This window comes from Plectropomus leopardus, chromosome 19 (assembly GCF_026936395.1).
Source record: "Plectropomus leopardus strain MGB_pleo_1.0 chromosome 19, ASM2693639v1, whole genome shotgun sequence".
NCBI classification, from domain to species: domain Eukaryota; kingdom Metazoa; phylum Chordata; class Actinopteri; order Perciformes; family Serranidae; genus Plectropomus; species Plectropomus leopardus.
The window spans coordinates 1,861,975-1,881,047 of record NC_142194.1 but is presented as its reverse complement, the minus strand read 5'-3'; the positions used below and the strand labels follow the sequence as shown (position 1 = coordinate 1,881,047).

Genomic DNA, 19,073 nt, shown 5'->3' with positions numbered 1-19,073 from the left:
AGATCTTACTTTTGGTCTTCACATTGACTTCAGGAGGCTCAGACGATGCTACTTCCTGCTGTTGATCATGTGACGTATGGACTGACCCAAATTTTTGGAAGGTGGGGGGGTGTCAGCAAATGAAAGCAGGGGACAAAAATGTGTTTTTGAGAAAATGTAGGCCTGTAGTAATGTCCAAATTTGAAAGACAGACACATGATAAAATAAATACAAGATAATAAAACATATATATAAACATACATACAGAGTTATATTGATAGTTATATTGAGTGATTTATTGATTTGTTTATTTAAATGTCATGCACTTTATTGTTCAAATTTCTCAGGTCGATATACAAAGGGCAAGAGAACAAAAATTCAATTTATCCTCAACACACACACACACACACACACACACACACACACACACACACACACATATATAAACTATTGTCCTCTGATTTCCCGCCTCAATTAAAAATCTGGACTCTGCTGAGACTGAGACTGAGACTGAGACTGAGACCAGCAGAGACTTCTGTAAGTGTTGCTGAGGCTGAGGCTGATCTCAAACATTACAACATCAGAGTTAGTGGGATTTATTTTCTGGTAAACGTGGATATTTGTGTTAAATTTCCCAGCGATCCAAACGATCATTGTTGAGATAAATGCAACCATTGCCAGCAGCTGCTGGGATCAGACTCATTTCCAGTTTGCCCAGTTTGAGGTGCTGACTGTTTGTTGGAGGTAAATAATTTGGATCAGCGAGTCTTTGTGTTTCTGCTTGTGTCTCAGGTCTCAGGCTCTGTGAGGACGGTTCGGAGGGGAAATCCCGACCCTCCCTTCCCTTCCTGTAGCACAGTGACCAGCTGAGTGACCAGAGGTGCAACACAGTGGCAGCGTCGCCCCCCCTGTCCCCCACTGTCCCCCTGTCCCCCTGTCCTCCCGCCGTTAAACACACCCCAGACTCTCGGACAGCCAGGGCCTGGCACGCAAAGAGACGGGGAGTCGGCAGGATGAAAAGACATCAGCCGGAGAACAGGAAGGCGGTTTCTGTTCCTACACACCCTTTACCAAAACTTTGAAATAATTCCCCCGCAGGCGTGTGATTGTTCTGTCATCGGGCCTCAAGGTCGGCGGGCGGCTGAACAGACCCGCCTCCACGCCTCTGAATCCAGGCGCGCACAGGTCTGCTGCTGCTCGTTTTCCTCTGACTGAATAAAGTTTCTGCAGCTTCAACAGTCGATCTCTGATTAAAGATTTCTGCCGACATGATATCAGGCACGACCCGCGCTTATTCTGAACTCGTCAAACGGCGCCGCTCTGTCGGTGCTTTCGGCGTACGAGCGTGACGCCAGAAGCCACCTTCCGCGTCCACGTGCAATATGCATCAGATAATAGCGTGGTCGGACAGAGCCGGTGGCGTCGTTATCGTGCGTTGGCCGACAGCCGGAAGGCGGCGGGCGCGTCCACATGCAACATGCACTGGTGACATCACTGGTCAAGGTGGCCAGCAAGCTACAACCCAACTCGTTAGAAACGCACGGACGCACAGACAGATTATTTATGGCGGTGTGATACGCACTGTGATATAAAAAGTGAAAAAATCCATATAGGCAAGCCGGAGAAATCAACAGATTCTGGACCCTCTGGACCCTAACCATAACCCGGGCCCCAACTTTACATTTTAATCACTTTCTAAATCAATGAAGCTAACTTTTCGCTGGCATCTTTTTTAAAATTTTATCTGTAACTTTTTTTTAAGTTTATGTTGTATGTCTCATGTAGTTTTTATAGTATTTAAAAAATATATTATATAGATTTGCCACCAAATGCCACCGATGTCTCTAAAAGCATGGTTTTAGTGGCACTGTCACCACTGGAAATGCTGCAAAGGTCTTGCCAAAAAACGTGCAAACAAGTGGGATGTTGAATGAATTAAAATTGACTTGATCTCCATTAATGTGAAATTATACATGAAGTCGACCGTAAATGCATCAGAGCTGTCAAAAATAAATACACTACAGCAAAGTGTCACAGAGAAATTGATGCCATATTTTGCAAAAAGTGAAAAATTTGAAAGGTTTGATAATCTGCATCAACCTGAAGCATCCAGTTCTCTGAAAAAGAATTGGTACGCCCACCACTGTGCAAGAATGCAAAGGGTTAAAGTGCTTCAGTGTTTCTGCTCCGGTGACTAATAAATGAAGAAGACATTGACCGCAGCAGCTGAGAGCCCTTGAAGTGGTTCTGAGGTGGAAACACAGGAAACATCGGAGGAAACTGTGAAGTCGAAGATGAAAGAAATCAAATCAGTGAGACAGCATGAAAGAAGACGCCGCCGCCTTCCTTTAACTGGAATTTGATCACTTATATTTAATTCTTACTTTTTTATAGTTTTACTCGCATGTGAAACCTCCAGGTTTGAGAAAAACAGCCTTTGAATCCTGTTTATGTTCTGTACATGTGGCACAACCGACAATAACTTTGACTTTTAAAGGTCGACACCTTCTATGATTTAAATGATCTAATGAGGGTCAGTAAGGGTTAAACTGTGAAGATCACGAACTGAAAATCCTCAGATGTCATCATTACAACAATCAGGTCCTTTAAGCTTTAAGGTATAGATTAAAGTGTGGTTACTTTAACGTTTTTTTTGTAAATTTTAACTTTCTTGTTTGTTTTTAACTCTTCAGCACTCGCCTATCAAGCTACATAGTTTAGGAAGCGTACAACACATTCTCCCTCCAAACTCCACGCATGCTGACACTCGGTCAGGTGACCTTCCAGTCAAACGATGACGTGCCGCTACAGAGATGCATGTGGCGGGATGATGTCATGGTGTAATGATGTCATGGCGGGATGATGTCATGGCGGGATGATGCAGCCCATCACGGTGATGTCAACAAACGCACGTGTGACGGGATGAAGCGGCACGGTCTCTGTGTTCACGCAACAGCGTTGAATGTCAGAGTCACGGCGTGTTAGATTTAGGCAAAGGCAGATGGTAAAGTGTAGATAACACACACACACACACACACACACACACAGGACACGAACTCCAGACTCCCACACAAAAGTCAGCAGTTTGTGTGGCTGCTGTGCTTCTCAAACGTTACTGTGAGAGGAGAAATCACAGAACATCACTCAGTGGAAATGCTGTCATCTCGCAATTGTGTTTTATCGACATTTCCAAATATCTCTTTAAGTTTTGCACAAATCTGAGAGGAAATTCGTGTAATTCCTGCTGTGAAACTCTGATTGGCTCAGATTATCTCAGTGATTCTGCTATCTCAGCTGGGAGAAAAAAAGCTTTGAAATCTGCATTTTCTATCTGCAGACTAATCGTCCTGAAGAGCTGCTACGTCTCTGTGGTTCATTTAGAAACGTTCATTTGCTTTAACGTCAAAAAAGAATCAGCCACTGAAACACTAACGAATTTCTCAAAGTGGAGCCGGTCTGACGGTTCGTGCTGCAGCTCGTTAGAGTCAGAGAGCGGGCAGACGGTGTCCCAGCTGTCTGCAGAGGTGAGCTTTAATTACCTGTCGGCAGACAAACTGCAGCTGCTGCTGACAGGTGGCTGAGTCAGTAATGAGGCTGGATGTGGAAGATGCTGTTGGTCAGAGCTGCTGGGAGGCAGCGCGGCTCATTACAGACTCGTTTCCTGCAGCTAAAACTGGAATCTGATGGGAACACTGAGTCATTACACGCCTCGCTGCTACCTGCCGAAATGATAACCAATGAAATTAAAGCTGTGAGACCTGACCAGGTCACCAGGATCCAGACTCACAATGTCATCAAGTTTAAAAGTTGTACCGTCGGTGCAGAATTAACTGAGCTCATAAATAATTCCTTTTGTGATCACTTTGACTTAACTCCGGCAGCGTTTCTGAGACTCTCGTGTTCTTTCACTGACGTTTTTACAAGCACAAATACTTATTTGCTGCTAATTTGGGAGTAATGCGAGCTTTGTGGCGAATGATTCATTTTAAAGTACAGCTCATCTCTTAACTGGTACTTTTGCTGATTTCGTCTAAAAATGTCACAGTCATAAAATAATGATTTTATGTGTAAAGCAGCAGTTTGGTACTGACGGACCATTCTAGCTGGAAATGCAGCTGCTGTCTCAACAGCTCCGCCAAATCAGCATGTTGTTCTGATAAACTTAGGCAGCATTTCCAGCAGCAATGGTGCCAACAAATATTGCTGATGTATTTGCCAAAAAACAAGCGGTTTTGGTGGAACAATTGACGCTGTAAATGCTGTTGACGTTTCGCCAATAGACATGGTTTTAGTGGCACAGTTGTGGGTGGACATAGAGCGAATGTCTCGTTTAAAAAAAACTTGGCTTTGGTGGTAAAATCACAGCTTGAAATGCTGCAGATGCCTCACAAATAAAGATTTTTTTTTCTGAATTGGTGGCACTATTGCTGCTGGAAATGCAACTGATGTCTTGCTAAAAAGATGTGCTTTTGGAAACAATCACAACTGAAATTGCCTCTAATCTTTGCTAAAATACTTGCTGAGTTAGTCGCAAAATTGATGCTAGAAATGTTAGCAATGACTTTCTTAAAAAACGCAGTTTTAATGGCACAATCGGCACTGGAAATGCGGCTGATGTTTCACAAAAAAATGTTGTTTTGGTGGCACATTTATGGGTAGAAGGCCATCAATGCCATGCTAAAAAAACGTGGGTTTGTGGGCACAATAGCTGCTGGAAATGCAGCTGATGACCAAAAATATACAGAGCGTGGCTTCACCAGATCAGGGAGCCCAAATCCTTTGTTTTAAAGCTCAGGAAAGTGAGTCCTCAGTTGCACGCTGCACTAAGAAATGCTGTTTTCAAACATCTGATAGGGATGTTCAAATGCAGCAGACCCTGAAGAAGAAGCAGAGGTTTTTGTAGAGCAGATTTCGGATCAGTTTGTCCTCTGTGGGACGGAGTGGCTCCGGTTGTGGTGGGAAAGATCCTCTGATTAGAAGCTGGTCTGAGCCTCTGAAGGAGACCAGCAGGGCCAACAATGGCACAGAGGCCCAGGAGAGCCCCGAAAGTCCCCATCAGCCAGGGAGGGGCACTTCCTTTCATCTGTCAAAAATCCCTTTTTTCCCCTCAAACTTTTTCTCTGCATGTGTTTCTTTCATTTGCTGGCGTGCTGATGGATTTAGAGGCGTATTGAAATAAAAGGGTGAGCGGGGAGCTCCCAGTTTGCAGTGGGTGCTGTGACAGACGGGCGGGGGGGCGCCGCCTCGATGCAGGAAGTTCACATTGTGTTTCAGAAGAATGGCAGCACCATGTTGATTGCCATCGTGGCCCGCTGACGTCCCTCCAGTCAGCGATAAGACGAGCGAAGGCTGCACATGAGAGCCTTAATGACTCCACTTCCTCTAAACAACACAATGCTGCACAGCCGCAGCGCGGAGGAACACCCAAAAACGACCGACTGGATGTCACGAAATCAGCTTCAGATATTCATGTTTCCCTTTGGATGATTATAAAAAGTGATTTCTTAAAGCAATAATTTGACGTTGTTGGAAGAACGCTTCAAACAATCTGCCACATATCCTATAATTAATCTGACCATTTTAATTTTAAACTTTTTTCTTTTATTGTAACATAATTTTTAATATATTATTAACAAAATTATAATATAGTTTTCTCTCATTTTCTTTTATTTTTTATTTTTTGAAATAATATCTAATAATCCAAACTAATAATTTTGGGGTCATTTTTTTTTTTAAATTTTTTAAAAAATTTCATTTTTTTTAACAAAATAAGAAATATAGGGGTTTTTTTTGTTTGTTTGGTTTTTTTTTTTACATTTTTCTTTCATTTTTTTGTTCTATTTAATCTAATATTTTAGGTCTTTTTTCACCTCAAAAGTGTTTAATAATATGCAATTTCTGTTGGGCAGCACTTTTCAAAAGTGTTGAGTGTAGTCATAAATCAGCCTTTAGTGCTCTTAAAGCACATTTTAAGTGTTTTGCAGTTGTTTTACTGAACCTGCAGACATTTCACCGACCTGTCCCTGGTCCTCCATCGACTTTCGTGACACCAAACATGGGTGTTCAAGTAAAAATGGTTAATCTTTTATTAACCATAACTGAGTGAATTTGATACCTAAACTGAACCACAAAGTTGGTAAATGTAAAGTTTCAACATATTTGTTCAAAACTGGATGTAATGTAACACTAGTTTGCAGAAACGTTCAATGCAAACATTTTTTCTGGTGCTGATTGGCCCGTCTGACCGAAGAAGCATCCCTGACTTTGAGAAGCAGCGCCTGTTTTTGGTTTAAGTCGGTAAAAACACAGAATCCCGAAGCATCCAGTTGACTTACGTTCGTTTTCTGCAGTGCAACAATTTTTATTTAACGCCAACATTTAGTGAAACGTGAAGACGCGTTTCTCCCCTCAGAAGAGAGTTGTCAGACGCGTCTGCTGCTGTTTACAGTTTAGTAGGTCAGGCTCATATTATTCCATTAGCAGCTCATTCCAGCTTGTTTGGGTGTCCTCTCTCTCTAAAGTCTAATATCCGCTTTTGCTATATATTTCCTGCTGTTATTTTTACCCCGCCTTTTTATTCCCCCGGCGCTCGCCATCTGCTGTCGAGGACAGTAGTTTAGGTGTCCCTGGTCTGAAAGGTATTTCCTGATTCTGTTGTTTTACAACATTTTTTGAAGAGACTGGATATCCTCTTTTCATTTTTCTCTGTTTTATTTAGACAGGAGGAGGGTTGAGAGGTTTAAAGACGGACACACGCGGGGTCCGCAGACAGTCGCTTGTTGACCTGTTTCTGCTTTTTTTGGTGGAATTGTGAAAACATGATTTTTTTGTTTTTGTGGAGGCTTTAATGCGAGTTTGAGGGACGCTGCGACACACGAGAAGCTGCGGCTCTGATGCATAATGCAGAACAGATGCAGAGTGAATTCAAACAACATGCAGAAAACTTTCATGTGGAGCCTCGTCCCGCTCCGTGTGCACGACGGCGGGGTCACATGACATCGTTTACTCAGTGTATACGTTCAGAGCTGCGGTCTGTGGCGCTGCGGCTGCTCAGAGTCTCACAGACGACGTTTAAAGTTCAGCATTAGTAAAGTTTGAACTCTCCAGCAGCCGTTAGACGTACTGAACAAACAGCAGAAGAAGAAAAAGGCGTGATGAGCAGTGCATGACAGGAAAGAGAGAGAAAAGAGCGCCACCTACAGGAAATTAACAGAAAATACAAAAAAGACTATTATGCTACATTAAATTTGATAATATCTTTCCACTATATAGATGTATTCATTTGTGCCAGTAATATTATGTTTTCAGTGCAGACTTTTGAGTCCCATCAGTCTGATTAAAAAAAATAATTCAGAAGCTTTAAACAATGAAAATAAAATTAAATTAAATTAAATCAAATTAAATCAAATTAAATCAAATTAAATAAAATTAAATACGATCAAATAAAATTAAATAAAATTAAATTAAAATAAAATATACCCTTAAAACAGAAACTAAAACAGCCGGATGTTCTGAATTTTAAACTAGTAAGGAGATGACTGGTCTCTGTGAGTTTTTGCTCCCTTTAGACAAAGGAAAACAATTTTATCCTATTCATTATTTTATCCATTTGTTATTTATTTATTTTTTATTGCTTTTGTTATGTTTTTGGTCTTTTTTAAATTGCATTATTAAATTAATTTAACTCTAGTCCATTTCTGACTTTGCTTTGTTTGTCAAAGCGCTTTGTAAATTCTCTGTAAAGGTGTTATATAAACATAGTACATCTGCAGAAATATGTAATGCAAACATTTATTCTGGTGATGAGCTGCATGAAGACAAGAACACTCTGAAACTGCAAGGACCTAAAATGTGGATAACAGAGTACGTGTTCAGAAACACGTTTCACTCTCTTGTTCTCATTTAAAGTTATGAAAGTAAAGAATAAAATAAGACAACACTCACTGAGAGAAGTATCATGGTTGTCAAACTGTCAGTTTCAGACTCCAGTTCTGCTGTTTCAGATGCAGTTAGATGATGTGAGGATCATTTTATTTTAAACAGACTAAAACTTTACTGCCTGCTTTTGTGCTAATTAACTAAAAGCAGGTTTTAACACTTTTTGATTATTGTTTAGCACCATGACACAAACTCAGCCTCTCATGGTGACTGTCTGACTCCTCCTCCACCTCCTCCTCTCCTCCTCTCCTCCTCCTCCTGCTGCTGCTGCACACTGAGATAAATAACAAACACATGGTCTCAATACAGATTACAAAAATCCTCCTTCACTCTTTCTGATGAATCCATCCAGACTTCAGTAAAAAGCCTCCTCAGCAGATTACAGGAGAAAAGATGCAGATGTAATCCACGACCTGAAGTGAGCCTCCCAGACTGCTTTAGATCACAGATGGCTGAAACCTTTCTGGGGTCAAAGGTCATGCCGCTGCTTATATCTTTATCTCTGGTGCATCGTATCAATTCTTTTATTCAAGACTTCCTCTGTGCACAGCTCCAGCCTCACCTCAGTGTTAGCGCCGCTGTTCAGGACAAAAAGAGGGACAAAGAGTCGACAAAATAAAATAAAATAAAATTTAAAAAAATGGAACATACAAGAAATTTAAGTTGGAATTAAAAAAAAAACATTTTAACCAGTTCAAAGCTGGATCGACATTTTCTTGCGCTGTGTTCAGGCACCTTTCACAAGTATTTAAACGTTTTAATCCTGCGCAGATTGGTTTGAATTTTTTGTTGAAAACATGGAAAAAATGCATTGAACAACTTTACAGGAAATATCCTGCAAATTGCAAAATTTTGAAAATATAGAATTTTCTTTTTTTTTAAGTTAGGGAAAAGTGTCCAGAAAACAGTTTTTCTAATTGGCATTATCGCAGATATAAAATTATGTTTGAGAATAATTGTTAGTTTTTAAAGACTTTTTTCCAGGTCATTTCTCTGTTGTTTTTTTCTTCTCTTTTGCATCCTTTTTTGTTCTAATTTTCAGTTTGTTTGTTTTTTTTAGGGCAAAATGTAAAAGATCTGAAATAGAGCTTGAAAACAAACAAACAATCAAACCAAACACACAAAAGTGAATGTAAAAAATAAAGAAAAATCACACTCATGCAGACGCACAGCCGTCACCTCGAGCCGGTTTTAACGTGTTTTAAAAAAGAGAAAAAGAGAAAAAAAATTCTATCTATTTAAAATATTTGGACCGCTATTATAAAGCTGTATCTGATAAATATTATACCATTTTAATGGTTAATAAATACCTTTTCAAGCGAGTGCGTCTGTATCCTGTTTGTGTGACTTTACTATAAGCCTCTTTGGGATTCTTAACCTCTGCTTTTTTATTCTTGTTATGTTTGTTATTATCTACTTATTTTAATCAAATCTTGTACGATGATAAAATGCAATAATACAAAGTAAATTAAATACTGTGTAGTGCATCTCTAAAAACTGCAGTTTTATAATGGCCCCGTGTATAAAAACCTGTACTGGTCATTACCAGGATGTGCTAACATGCTAACATCAGTACCCGTAAGATTGCGTGTTTGCAGCGAGTCTGCAGCCTGTTCGTGTGACGTTTTATGCTTTTAATCTAATTTGATTTCAAATGTTAAAAAAAAAATAATCTCAGTGACATAATAACAGTTGTTTAATACATATTACATGACTCCCAAAATCCCCCAAAGTGACGCTCGTGGCACGCTGACAGGTGTGCGTTCGGGGCACCTTCCTCCATTTTGCCGATTTTGTCACTGGGCTGCTGGGAAAATCAAAATGGTGGCTTAAGTTATTAAAACTGAGCAGCTTTAATCATTGGCTGCTGAAATTCAAGGTTGGAGGAGCAGATTAAAAGCACAGAGCTTCACATCCACTCTGGCCTGCTGTCGCTGCCTCTCTCTCTCTCGGCTGATCCGCTCATTTCATCTCTCTGACGCCGTCCTCGCCTGTCTTTTGCTGTCTCTCGTGCCAGCTGTCCGTCCCGCAGCCGCCATCTGAGTCTTCTTTTTCTTCTTCTCTTCTGCATATTCTGTTGATTTCCCTCCTCCGGATCCGGGGCGCGATATGAAGCGGCACCATGGGTTTCATGGAATTCTACCTGGAGATTGACCCCGTCACCCTCAACCTCATCATCCTGGTCGCCAGCTATGTCATCCTGCTCCTGGTCTTCCTCATCTCCTGCATCCTGTACGACTGCCGGGGCAAAGACCCCACCAAGGAGTACGCCCCCGACAACACGCCGGCGCCGCCCAGCCAGTCACCAATACGCCTGGTGGTCATGCAGAACTCTCCCGCCTCGTCCCGCTACGAGCCCAACAACACGGCCGGCCACGGGGAGCTGCCCACGCCAGACCTGAGCCGGGACAGAGGAGAGAGGGAGCGGGACAGAGAGAGGGAGAGAGAGCGGGAGAAGAGGAGTACTCTGGTGTGAGGAAGAGGAGGAGGAGGAGGAGGAGGAGGAAGAGGGACGACCATGAAGTGCTGCTGTGTCACTTTGTATGTTTTTCTTTTTTAGGTTTTTTTAACTTTTCCCTGGATGAAGAGCTGCTGAGTAGACCAGCAGGAGGTAAGCAGCCCAAAGGTCGACCCAAAATCTTTGATAACCTGTCAACAAAACCAACATCAGACAAACCAAACCATTTTTAACCCTAACGGGACATCGTGATTGTACGTTTTATCAACAGTCATTCAGCATCTCAGCGTTTTTCAGGGTTTTTTCGCAGTTATTTAGTGAAAATGTTGATGTAATGACCGTACCATTTCAACATGCTGCTCTGTTTTTTCATGTTTTAATATGTGTCTCTCTCCCTCTTAATTTAGGCCTATTAAGTTATTAGAAATAATCTCAGGTATTAGGTTATTTCTTATTTTATTTATTTAGTTAATTTAATTAGTAATCTGTCACTTTATCGCACGCTGCTGGACCTGAGTTACGAGTTTCATTCTTCCACATGTCAAGATGTACAAATGACAATAAATGAACCTTGAACTGAACCGAAACAAAGACCGAGACCAAGACCAAGACCAAGACCAAGACAAGACCAAGACTATCTATTTATTTCTATGATGCGTATCAGCCATTATCAGTGACCAAAAAAACAAACTATGAATGAATTGCACGATTGGTTAGATTTCTGGATTTGAAAAATTAAGTTTTACATCCAACCACAGTAATTATGTTAACAAATTCATCTGTTGTAGTCTCTATTGGTCTCGTCTCGAGACCAAGACAAGACCAAGTCAAAATATGTTTGATTCTGAGACGAGACCTGGACGCTCTGAAAGTGGAGACCAGTCTTGAGACCAAGACCAACAGAAGTTGGTGATGCAGGCTACGCTTTGCATGTGCCTGCAAGTCAATAAACAGAGTATAAGAATAAAAGGTTACAAACTGGAAACATAACAACTCATTGAACCATCTACATGAGAAAAACAAATATTTATATTAAATAGTTAATTAAATGACAAATCAGTTATTAAAACTGTTGCCTTTTGATTTTTCTCAAGTAACTTCTCAGTTAATCAACTGATCGTCTCACCAATAAAAACATAAAGTGGCACCACAATGGCATTGTGGGGACTAAAACAGACATTGTGGGGACTCGTGGTGGAAAACACACTGACATTATGGGGACTCCAGCAAGAACAGAACTACCAATAAGGGGAAACTTTTATGGCATGAAAACTGTCATTAAAACTCAAAGTATATTAATAATTTGAACCTACAACCACAGAGATTTGTATTTCTGTAAAATAAACCAGATCTGTTAAATCTTCCTGCATGCAAACATCTGTGTATGTTCAGATGTTACTGTTCATTGTGCATCGAGGGCATCTGTTCATCCCATAACATACAGAACATGTCGTGCCAGTGTTGTTTATGTTCCAACTATAATCCATCGTGCATTAGTAAATGCATGGAAATCAATTAATACTGATATGTGTCTGAGTACGAATCACCGCGACACCGAGCAGCCGAATGGTTCATTCTGTTATAATCAGATTAACAAAAAATGAAAAGCTGATTAATTAATTTCAGGCTGCAGTTTTGTTGCTGATCTATTGACATCAAACATAAAGTATAATGCCTTTTAATGTTTGCAGACTTTTTCATCCGCTTTTGCAGTCTGTTCATGGTGTTTACCAGCTCCTGCAGAAGAAGAAGTCCTTGTGCTTTATGTTTTCAGGATTTTCTACTGATAGTTTGGATATTTTTGGATATCAAACTCAACTGGAGCTGCTGCAAAAATCTGGAGTATATTTTTGAATGTTTTGAACCAGTGCCAGAACATCAGTTATATTTAATTAGGTTTGAGTCTTTGATCTTTAGGGTTGTTTGGGTGGAAATTTTATTTACTTGAGTTGATGTCCACTATTATTGCTTTTCTTTCTCAGGTGAGGTAAAAGTCTGTAATCATGAATCATTTTCAGCTGGTTTAACCAACAGTGAGATTATTTGTTCCACTTGAGCCGTAAGAGTGGAAGTTTCCAGGAGTTGTTTCAGTGAGGAAACATCTACATCATGTGATCACAGTGTCCGGACTCCTGGTGGGCAGGTCATCGACGTAAAGCTGCATGCAGACAGTTTTACAAAAACGTCCCACAGAGGTTTAAAATGATTTATCAGAAATGTTCAAACCATGTTTGAAACATAACGTTCCCACTTCTGTCAGAGTAATTATCTTCTTGCAAAATGTTTTTTCAGTGTGTTGCAGAACAGCTGTGTTTATAGCTGCAAAAGCAAACATGACATTTGGCTTGTTACATGAAGGAAACTACATTTATGTTCTACGTTACAAAATTATCATCACATTATCTTTTCTTTCAGTCTGGTAATTTTCAGGTATTTTTTGTATCTTTTTACTAATTTCTTGGTCATTTTTGGGTGTTTTTTTCTTTGAGTTGCTAGTTGCTGGTTAAACACACTGTCATGATTGGTCTTTAGACCTCACTCACAGCAGTTATGAAGCTGTCATCAGCACCAAACCGTCCGTCTGTGGTCTCCCCTCCCCCCAAACTTCAGACCCTGAGGTCCCAGACTCTAAGCCCTTCGTCCTGCTGCATGAGGGTCTGAATCCAGCCTGTAAATCCTCCCCCTCCTCCCGCCTCATCTCTGCATCACAGAGATGAACTGGGCTGACAACATAAACCCTCAGTGGACAGGAAAATAATGAATGGATGGACAGATGTACACTCGTCACTCATCCCTTTGACGTATGCTGGACAGTGGGACTAACCCTTCAGTGGCCTCTGACAAGGGTTAAATTCTCATGCGGCGGGCAGCAGATGTTGGCGTTAACAGAGATTTGTTGGCTGGTGTTAAAAGACAGAGAAACAATGTTTGTTTGGAGGGAAATCCTCCAGCTCAGACACATCATCTCTTTATCATCTGTAGATCATCACAGGGTAAATGAGGCTGATTATTATTATTATTATTATTTATCATTATTTGGTCAAAAAAATGAGGTATGGGGCTAATCAAAGTCAGAGTCAGAGTCAGAGAATCACAGAAGTCACTAGGATTCAAATTTCATTTCAATCCATCAAATAGTTGTTGAGATTTTTCAGCCTGGACTAACCCATTGCACTGACTGATAGAAAACCAAATGATTGACATTGCCTTTCTTTAAGCTATGCTTAAGCAATACAAGTATTTTTTTAAAAAAAAAAAGCAAAAAAAGGTCCTTTTCTTCTATTTTATCATTACTATTATTATTATTACTATTATTATTATTATTATTATTATTATTATTATTATTATTATTATTATTATTATTATTATTAAATTTTACTTGTTTTTTTCCCCTCATTTTTAGGATTTTTCCCTGTAACTTTTTATGAATTTCTTGTTCATTTTTGGCCATTACTTGTTAAGTTCCTTATTGCCCTCTTTCTATATTTTTTAAAGAAGATTTTGTTGGACAAAATCAATCTCATCCGAAGGTCCTTTTCTGAAGCTTAAGATCCATGTCGTTCAGTTTTTCAAGATTGTTCCTTACTTTGGAAACTGTGGTTCAATTGTAGTTTTTATAGTCGAGGATGAATTTTGGAAGTCAGCCATTATGAAAACTAAGTGATGGGAATTTGTAGTTATTTGCACGTTTTCTTGTTTTTCTAGGAACTCAGACAACCTGCTGATACAACTCCCATAAGTCTCTTAAATTCCTGCCATCAGCATCCATCCACCTGCAGCACCAGTCTGCCTGTTCAGTCCGAACCTTCGGAGGGTGTCGACCACATCCCATCAAGGGGCCACGAAGAACCAAAACTTCTTACACTGACTGGTTTATCTGCATGTCCTGCATCAGATGAGCTTACAAGACACGAGACAACAAGTCTGACTTCAACCAGTTCACTGAGGTTTATCTATCTGCTGGGACATCGGACACATTTGGACTTTGACTCTGCTACATCAGGACCTGCTCGTTACCTGCAGAAACACTTAGAGCTGTTACATTTCTGTGTGATGGTGCACCGATTATCATGTAACGGTGAGGGCTGTTAAAGCTGTTTCCATGGACTGTAATCAGGGACCACGTGACTGTCAGCTGACAAAACAAACAACGATGTCAGCCGACAGTACAAAAATCACTTTAGCTTTCTTAGTTGCCTGCATGGACAAAAATGTTCACAGTCTCTTTTTGTGTATACCTGAATGACATCATCATTTCTCTGTCTCCTTCGATTTGTTCGTGTTTGTAAGGGCCGTGTGGTCTTGGTGAATTTTAGCAGCAGATCCGTCATATCTGCAGATTCTGATAACCGTCAAATGGTGTGCAGCCTCCGCCCACTTGGCGTACCTCAGGTGTACGCCGGTGTGCTAATGGTGCAGATCCGGTGTGTCTAAGGGGCTGTTTACATGGTTCTTGCATGAAAAGTTGAACTTTTGTTGGTGGTTTGGCTTTCAGTTCACATGACAACAGCATTTTGGGGGTCTGAAAATGCAAACTTTTGAAATCGGGTTCCAGTGTGTATTTTTTTGAAAACACCACTGCTTCTTGTTGCCATGTAAATTGGCAATGCGCATGTCAATGGCTGTTGTCATTACAATGTTACACCGCCAACCCCTGACCTGGTATGAACACAACAGCATTTTTGGTTGTTTTTGTGGAAATTAAACTTCTATCTTCTGCAATAATCAGTGAAGTTTCGCTGACAGCGGCTCTGCTCTGCTCTCTGCTATGTTCACATTTTATTCAGTGTCATTCATATACGTTCCTCATATAGAGGCATCTTACTCTCTGAATGGTGTAAACAGCAGGAAATTTTGGGATTTAGGGAAAATGACAAAATCTCCCCAAGATGTGTTTTAAAGTATTTTTTTATACAAGAAATTTCTCCGCACAGAACGGATACGCTGTCTTTTTGTGACTGATTCTAAATGTCAGATTTATTTGTACTGAGCACAAAAAATGGCAAACTGGCTTAATCCGTCTTCCTTCCTGAAACGGCCAAATCCTCCTCGACCAAAAAGACTCTCGTCTCCCACGTCAGGCCATCCCCTTTTGCCCATTGGCGGTGGCACCCTGTGACAGATGATCCAACCCCCGAGTCTTTGGAGGACTCGTGCCATAGAGGCCCTCACTGCAACAAATCCTCTTACATAAAAAAAAAAAACCCAGCACACAGCCAGCTGAGCAGCCCACCAATGGCGGCCTCCCATCCATAATATGAATTGCACAATTATCCACCCCCCTCCATATTCCATGTTTGTGGATTATATGGTGACCGCCGCAGAGTATTAGGAGCATGTATTATGTATTTGTTTTTGCCCTGTGCTGTTTTTTTGTCCGCTGGAGGGTTACGTAAGCTTCAGGTTGTCAACAGGCTGAGATTTGGTCGTGTTCAGGCCTGACCCGACGGCTCATCTGAAGCCTACATGAGGCTCAGAGACCGTGCTCGCCACCGCAGCACGCAACGCCCGGGACCTGACCGAAACCTGGACGTGCAAACCCCATCTGTCTGTCTGTGACTCCAGTAATCCAGAGTCCTGCGGACAGAGCGGCTCTCTGAACATCAGGGACGTCTGATACGAGCACCTGCCAGTTAACCCTTTGAAACCTATTTAGCAAGAAATTTACCTGAAAACAAGAACAAAAGATAAATGTAAAAAACAAAAATTAACACAAAAATGACCTTAAGAAAGTGCAAAAAAAAGAAAAGGAAAAAAAAAACGAATAAAGAAACAAATATTTACATCTATAACAACATTTTCTTGTTGATTTTCTTATCACTTTATACCTTTTATTCAATTTGCAGGATATTTCTTTCCAAGTTGCTCACTGCCTTTTTTTCCAAAGTTTTAAAAAAATAATTGAAACTAGTTTTCTCAGGTTTCAGAGGTTTAGACGCTTGTGAAAGGCGTCTAAACGCAGCGCAACAAACAATAATGACTTTAACACAATTAAACTTTTTTATAAAATAAATTGTGTGCTTGAATAAAAAAACCTAAAAAGAGACACCCACAGATCATCTACCAACGGCTCAGTGAAGGTCAGCTTCCAGGTTTCTTGAAGTCTGATGTTGGTAATTCTGAAAAATTCTTGTCCGCTTACACGAATCTGAGTTTGAACAAATTTTGTGCATAAATGATGCAAAAAATGAATGTTTTGTTGGGGTTGCAAACTGTATATGCGACAAAGTTAATGCTTTGAAACCTAGACGGACATCAGTGTTTTCTTGTGCTGCATTCAGACGCTCTTCACAAGTATTGAAACCCGAGCAGAAAGGTTTTGAAAAACATATGGGAAAAGGCAATTAATAAATTGCAAGGACAAAGGTGACAAAAAAAACAAGCAAAACAACAAAATTGATGTTTACAAGAAAAACTTAAACGATATTTTTGAAATGTTGATAAAAACACAATGAGGAGTTGACTGTGTTTCCACTGTCTGTAGCATCTCCTCTGGTGATAACATCCCAGTAACCATGGCGATGGATGTTCGAAACATTAGCAGCTTTATTTCTATTGCAGCCACCAAACTATCCGTCATTATTTCCTATCCAAGGCCACGTAGGCGTGTTATGGAGCCGTGATGGAAAGGCGAGCCCCTTATACGTGGGAGCGGCCACGTATGAGGGATTTCTGGGAGATGTAGTCCACGATTTCACAGAGGAATTGTGGGTTATAAACTTATGTGATGCAATAACAGCTCTTGACTAAAAAGGGTTTCCACTGAAGTTTTGTGAAATGTGGCTCTTTTGAATTGCCTGAAATACCACCTCATGCCAGTGTAAATTTTTCCTTTTTGGCGCTAATTTTTTGACGTCTTTTCATTAAGTGTATATGTATTTCCAATTTCAATACGCACAATTGGAGGGCTAAAAACCTGCCTTTAGTGTGTTCTTCGCTGAGGTCCGAGTGATTAGTCGTCAGGATTATGTAACGTTAACCTGCAGGTATAATGTCTGCAGTGACCACAACAATAACATATTAACATGTACAACTACTGCAGAAAGCAAAAAGTGTTTGAAAAAATGTTACTTTTTGTACATCTCTAACAAAAAAGAAACCCAGGGAGTTAAAATTTCAGTTTTGTCTAAAATTCGATACACCTGATGCAGCACATTTTGAACATAGACACATAACTGATTTTTCACATCTATAGATCTACAGAGACAGATCTATATCGATTTATCAGTTATTGGAGGTTTCATTCAATAATTCTTCATATTGATGTCTGCGGGTCTCTTTTGGGGTTTTTGTCTGGTCTGTTGTTTTCACCTCTGAAGGAGTCGTACTGATTTTTTTTTATGTCTCTGCATGTTGCTGCTCATGCTGTGTGTTCATTTCACGGTTTATAATATCAAAATCGAGTGGATTTCATTACTCGAATGAATGTTTGCTAAAATTTCATTCCACTCATGTCACAGAGAGAAATGGGAGCTAGTTATATTTATCTTTATTTTATGGGATGAGGCAATGTTTAATAATGTTTTATCCATTAAATCTGTTATTGTGCAAAGACAACGATGTGACCAGAACTTTTAAAAGGTGCATTAAGATTTTATTTAACTGATGTAAACAGAAACTAATGTGCAAATCTATGAATAAAAAAAGAAACTGAACTGTTGTGTACAATCTTGAGTTATTAAAAAAGGAAACATATAACGAAAAAGTTAAACATTTTAAGGCTGGTGCCGCAAAAAACAAATCTGCAGTAACTGAGAAACTGCAAGAGAAAAACACATCAAACACGTCCACGCTGTCACGCTGATACATTACGTGTCCACCCAGATTTTAAAGCGGCACTAAAAACTCCTCTGCTGTCACCGTGTGACGCTGGGAAGCGGTGGGATTAGCAGAATATCCTAATCTGCTCCCTTTCACTTTGAGAAAATGGTATTACATAACGGCAATTCCAACTCAGCGGGGTGCCGCAGAGGGTCAAATATGAGACAGCGGGAATCAAAAGAGCCGTACATGTTGTGCACTCGCTGGGATTTAATCTGGTCAGAAATGTGGAGACAGAACACGTTCTTTCACGTGTTCAGTTTTCATCTCACTTCTTCAGACAAAGAAAGCAAATGTTGTTTCTGCAAACCACAGAAACCTCACATTTATGCAGCAAAGACACTGAAACATGTGATTGTTTGGGCACAAAAACACTTGGTTATAGTGAGAAAAATATCATGTTTTGACTTACATTTTCATTTTTTAATATCCTTAAATTAATTGAATTAATAATCGTTAATCAGAAATTCTATTTTATTCCATTTCAGTGAACTGTGATCGCTTTTCTCAGTCTGTCCTCAATTACTCACAGCTTTCGCTTTTTGGTCAATAAAAATAAAATAAAATAAAATAAAATAAAAAAACACTGTTTAAGTGCTGTTTAAAAATATAAATATAAATTGCCAATCTTTCAGTTTTTAATTTTTCCTTTTTGCAGAATTTGGATCCTGAATTCATGCATGATAGCTGCAGAGTTGGATGTCATCATGAACAGAGACTTTCTTTGAGCATCCCAAAGTTTAAACTCCAGCTTAAGCAAGATGATTTAAACTAGAAACTAAAATAAGCTTCCTGCAACAACAGATTATTTTACTTGAGGTTTCATGTTTCAAAAATGTATATAAGCTTGTAAATAAAATAAAATAAAATGAAATAA

General features: G+C 39.9%; 1 protein-coding gene across 1 annotated transcript; it reads left to right on the top strand.

Moving 5' to 3' along the window:
* The first annotated feature begins 9,599 nt into the window (after positions 1-9,599).
* Positions 9,600-18,030, top strand: smim36 (small integral membrane protein 36). Its single transcript, XM_088070273.1, has 2 exons — positions 9,600-10,528; positions 14,081-18,030. Exon 1 carries the CDS (start codon positions 10,040-10,042, stop codon positions 10,391-10,393), a length of 354 nt encoding a protein of 117 aa, XP_087926399.1. The 5' UTR covers positions 9,600-10,039; the 3' UTR covers positions 10,394-10,528; positions 14,081-18,030.
* Positions 18,031-19,073: the final 1,043 nt, after the last annotated feature.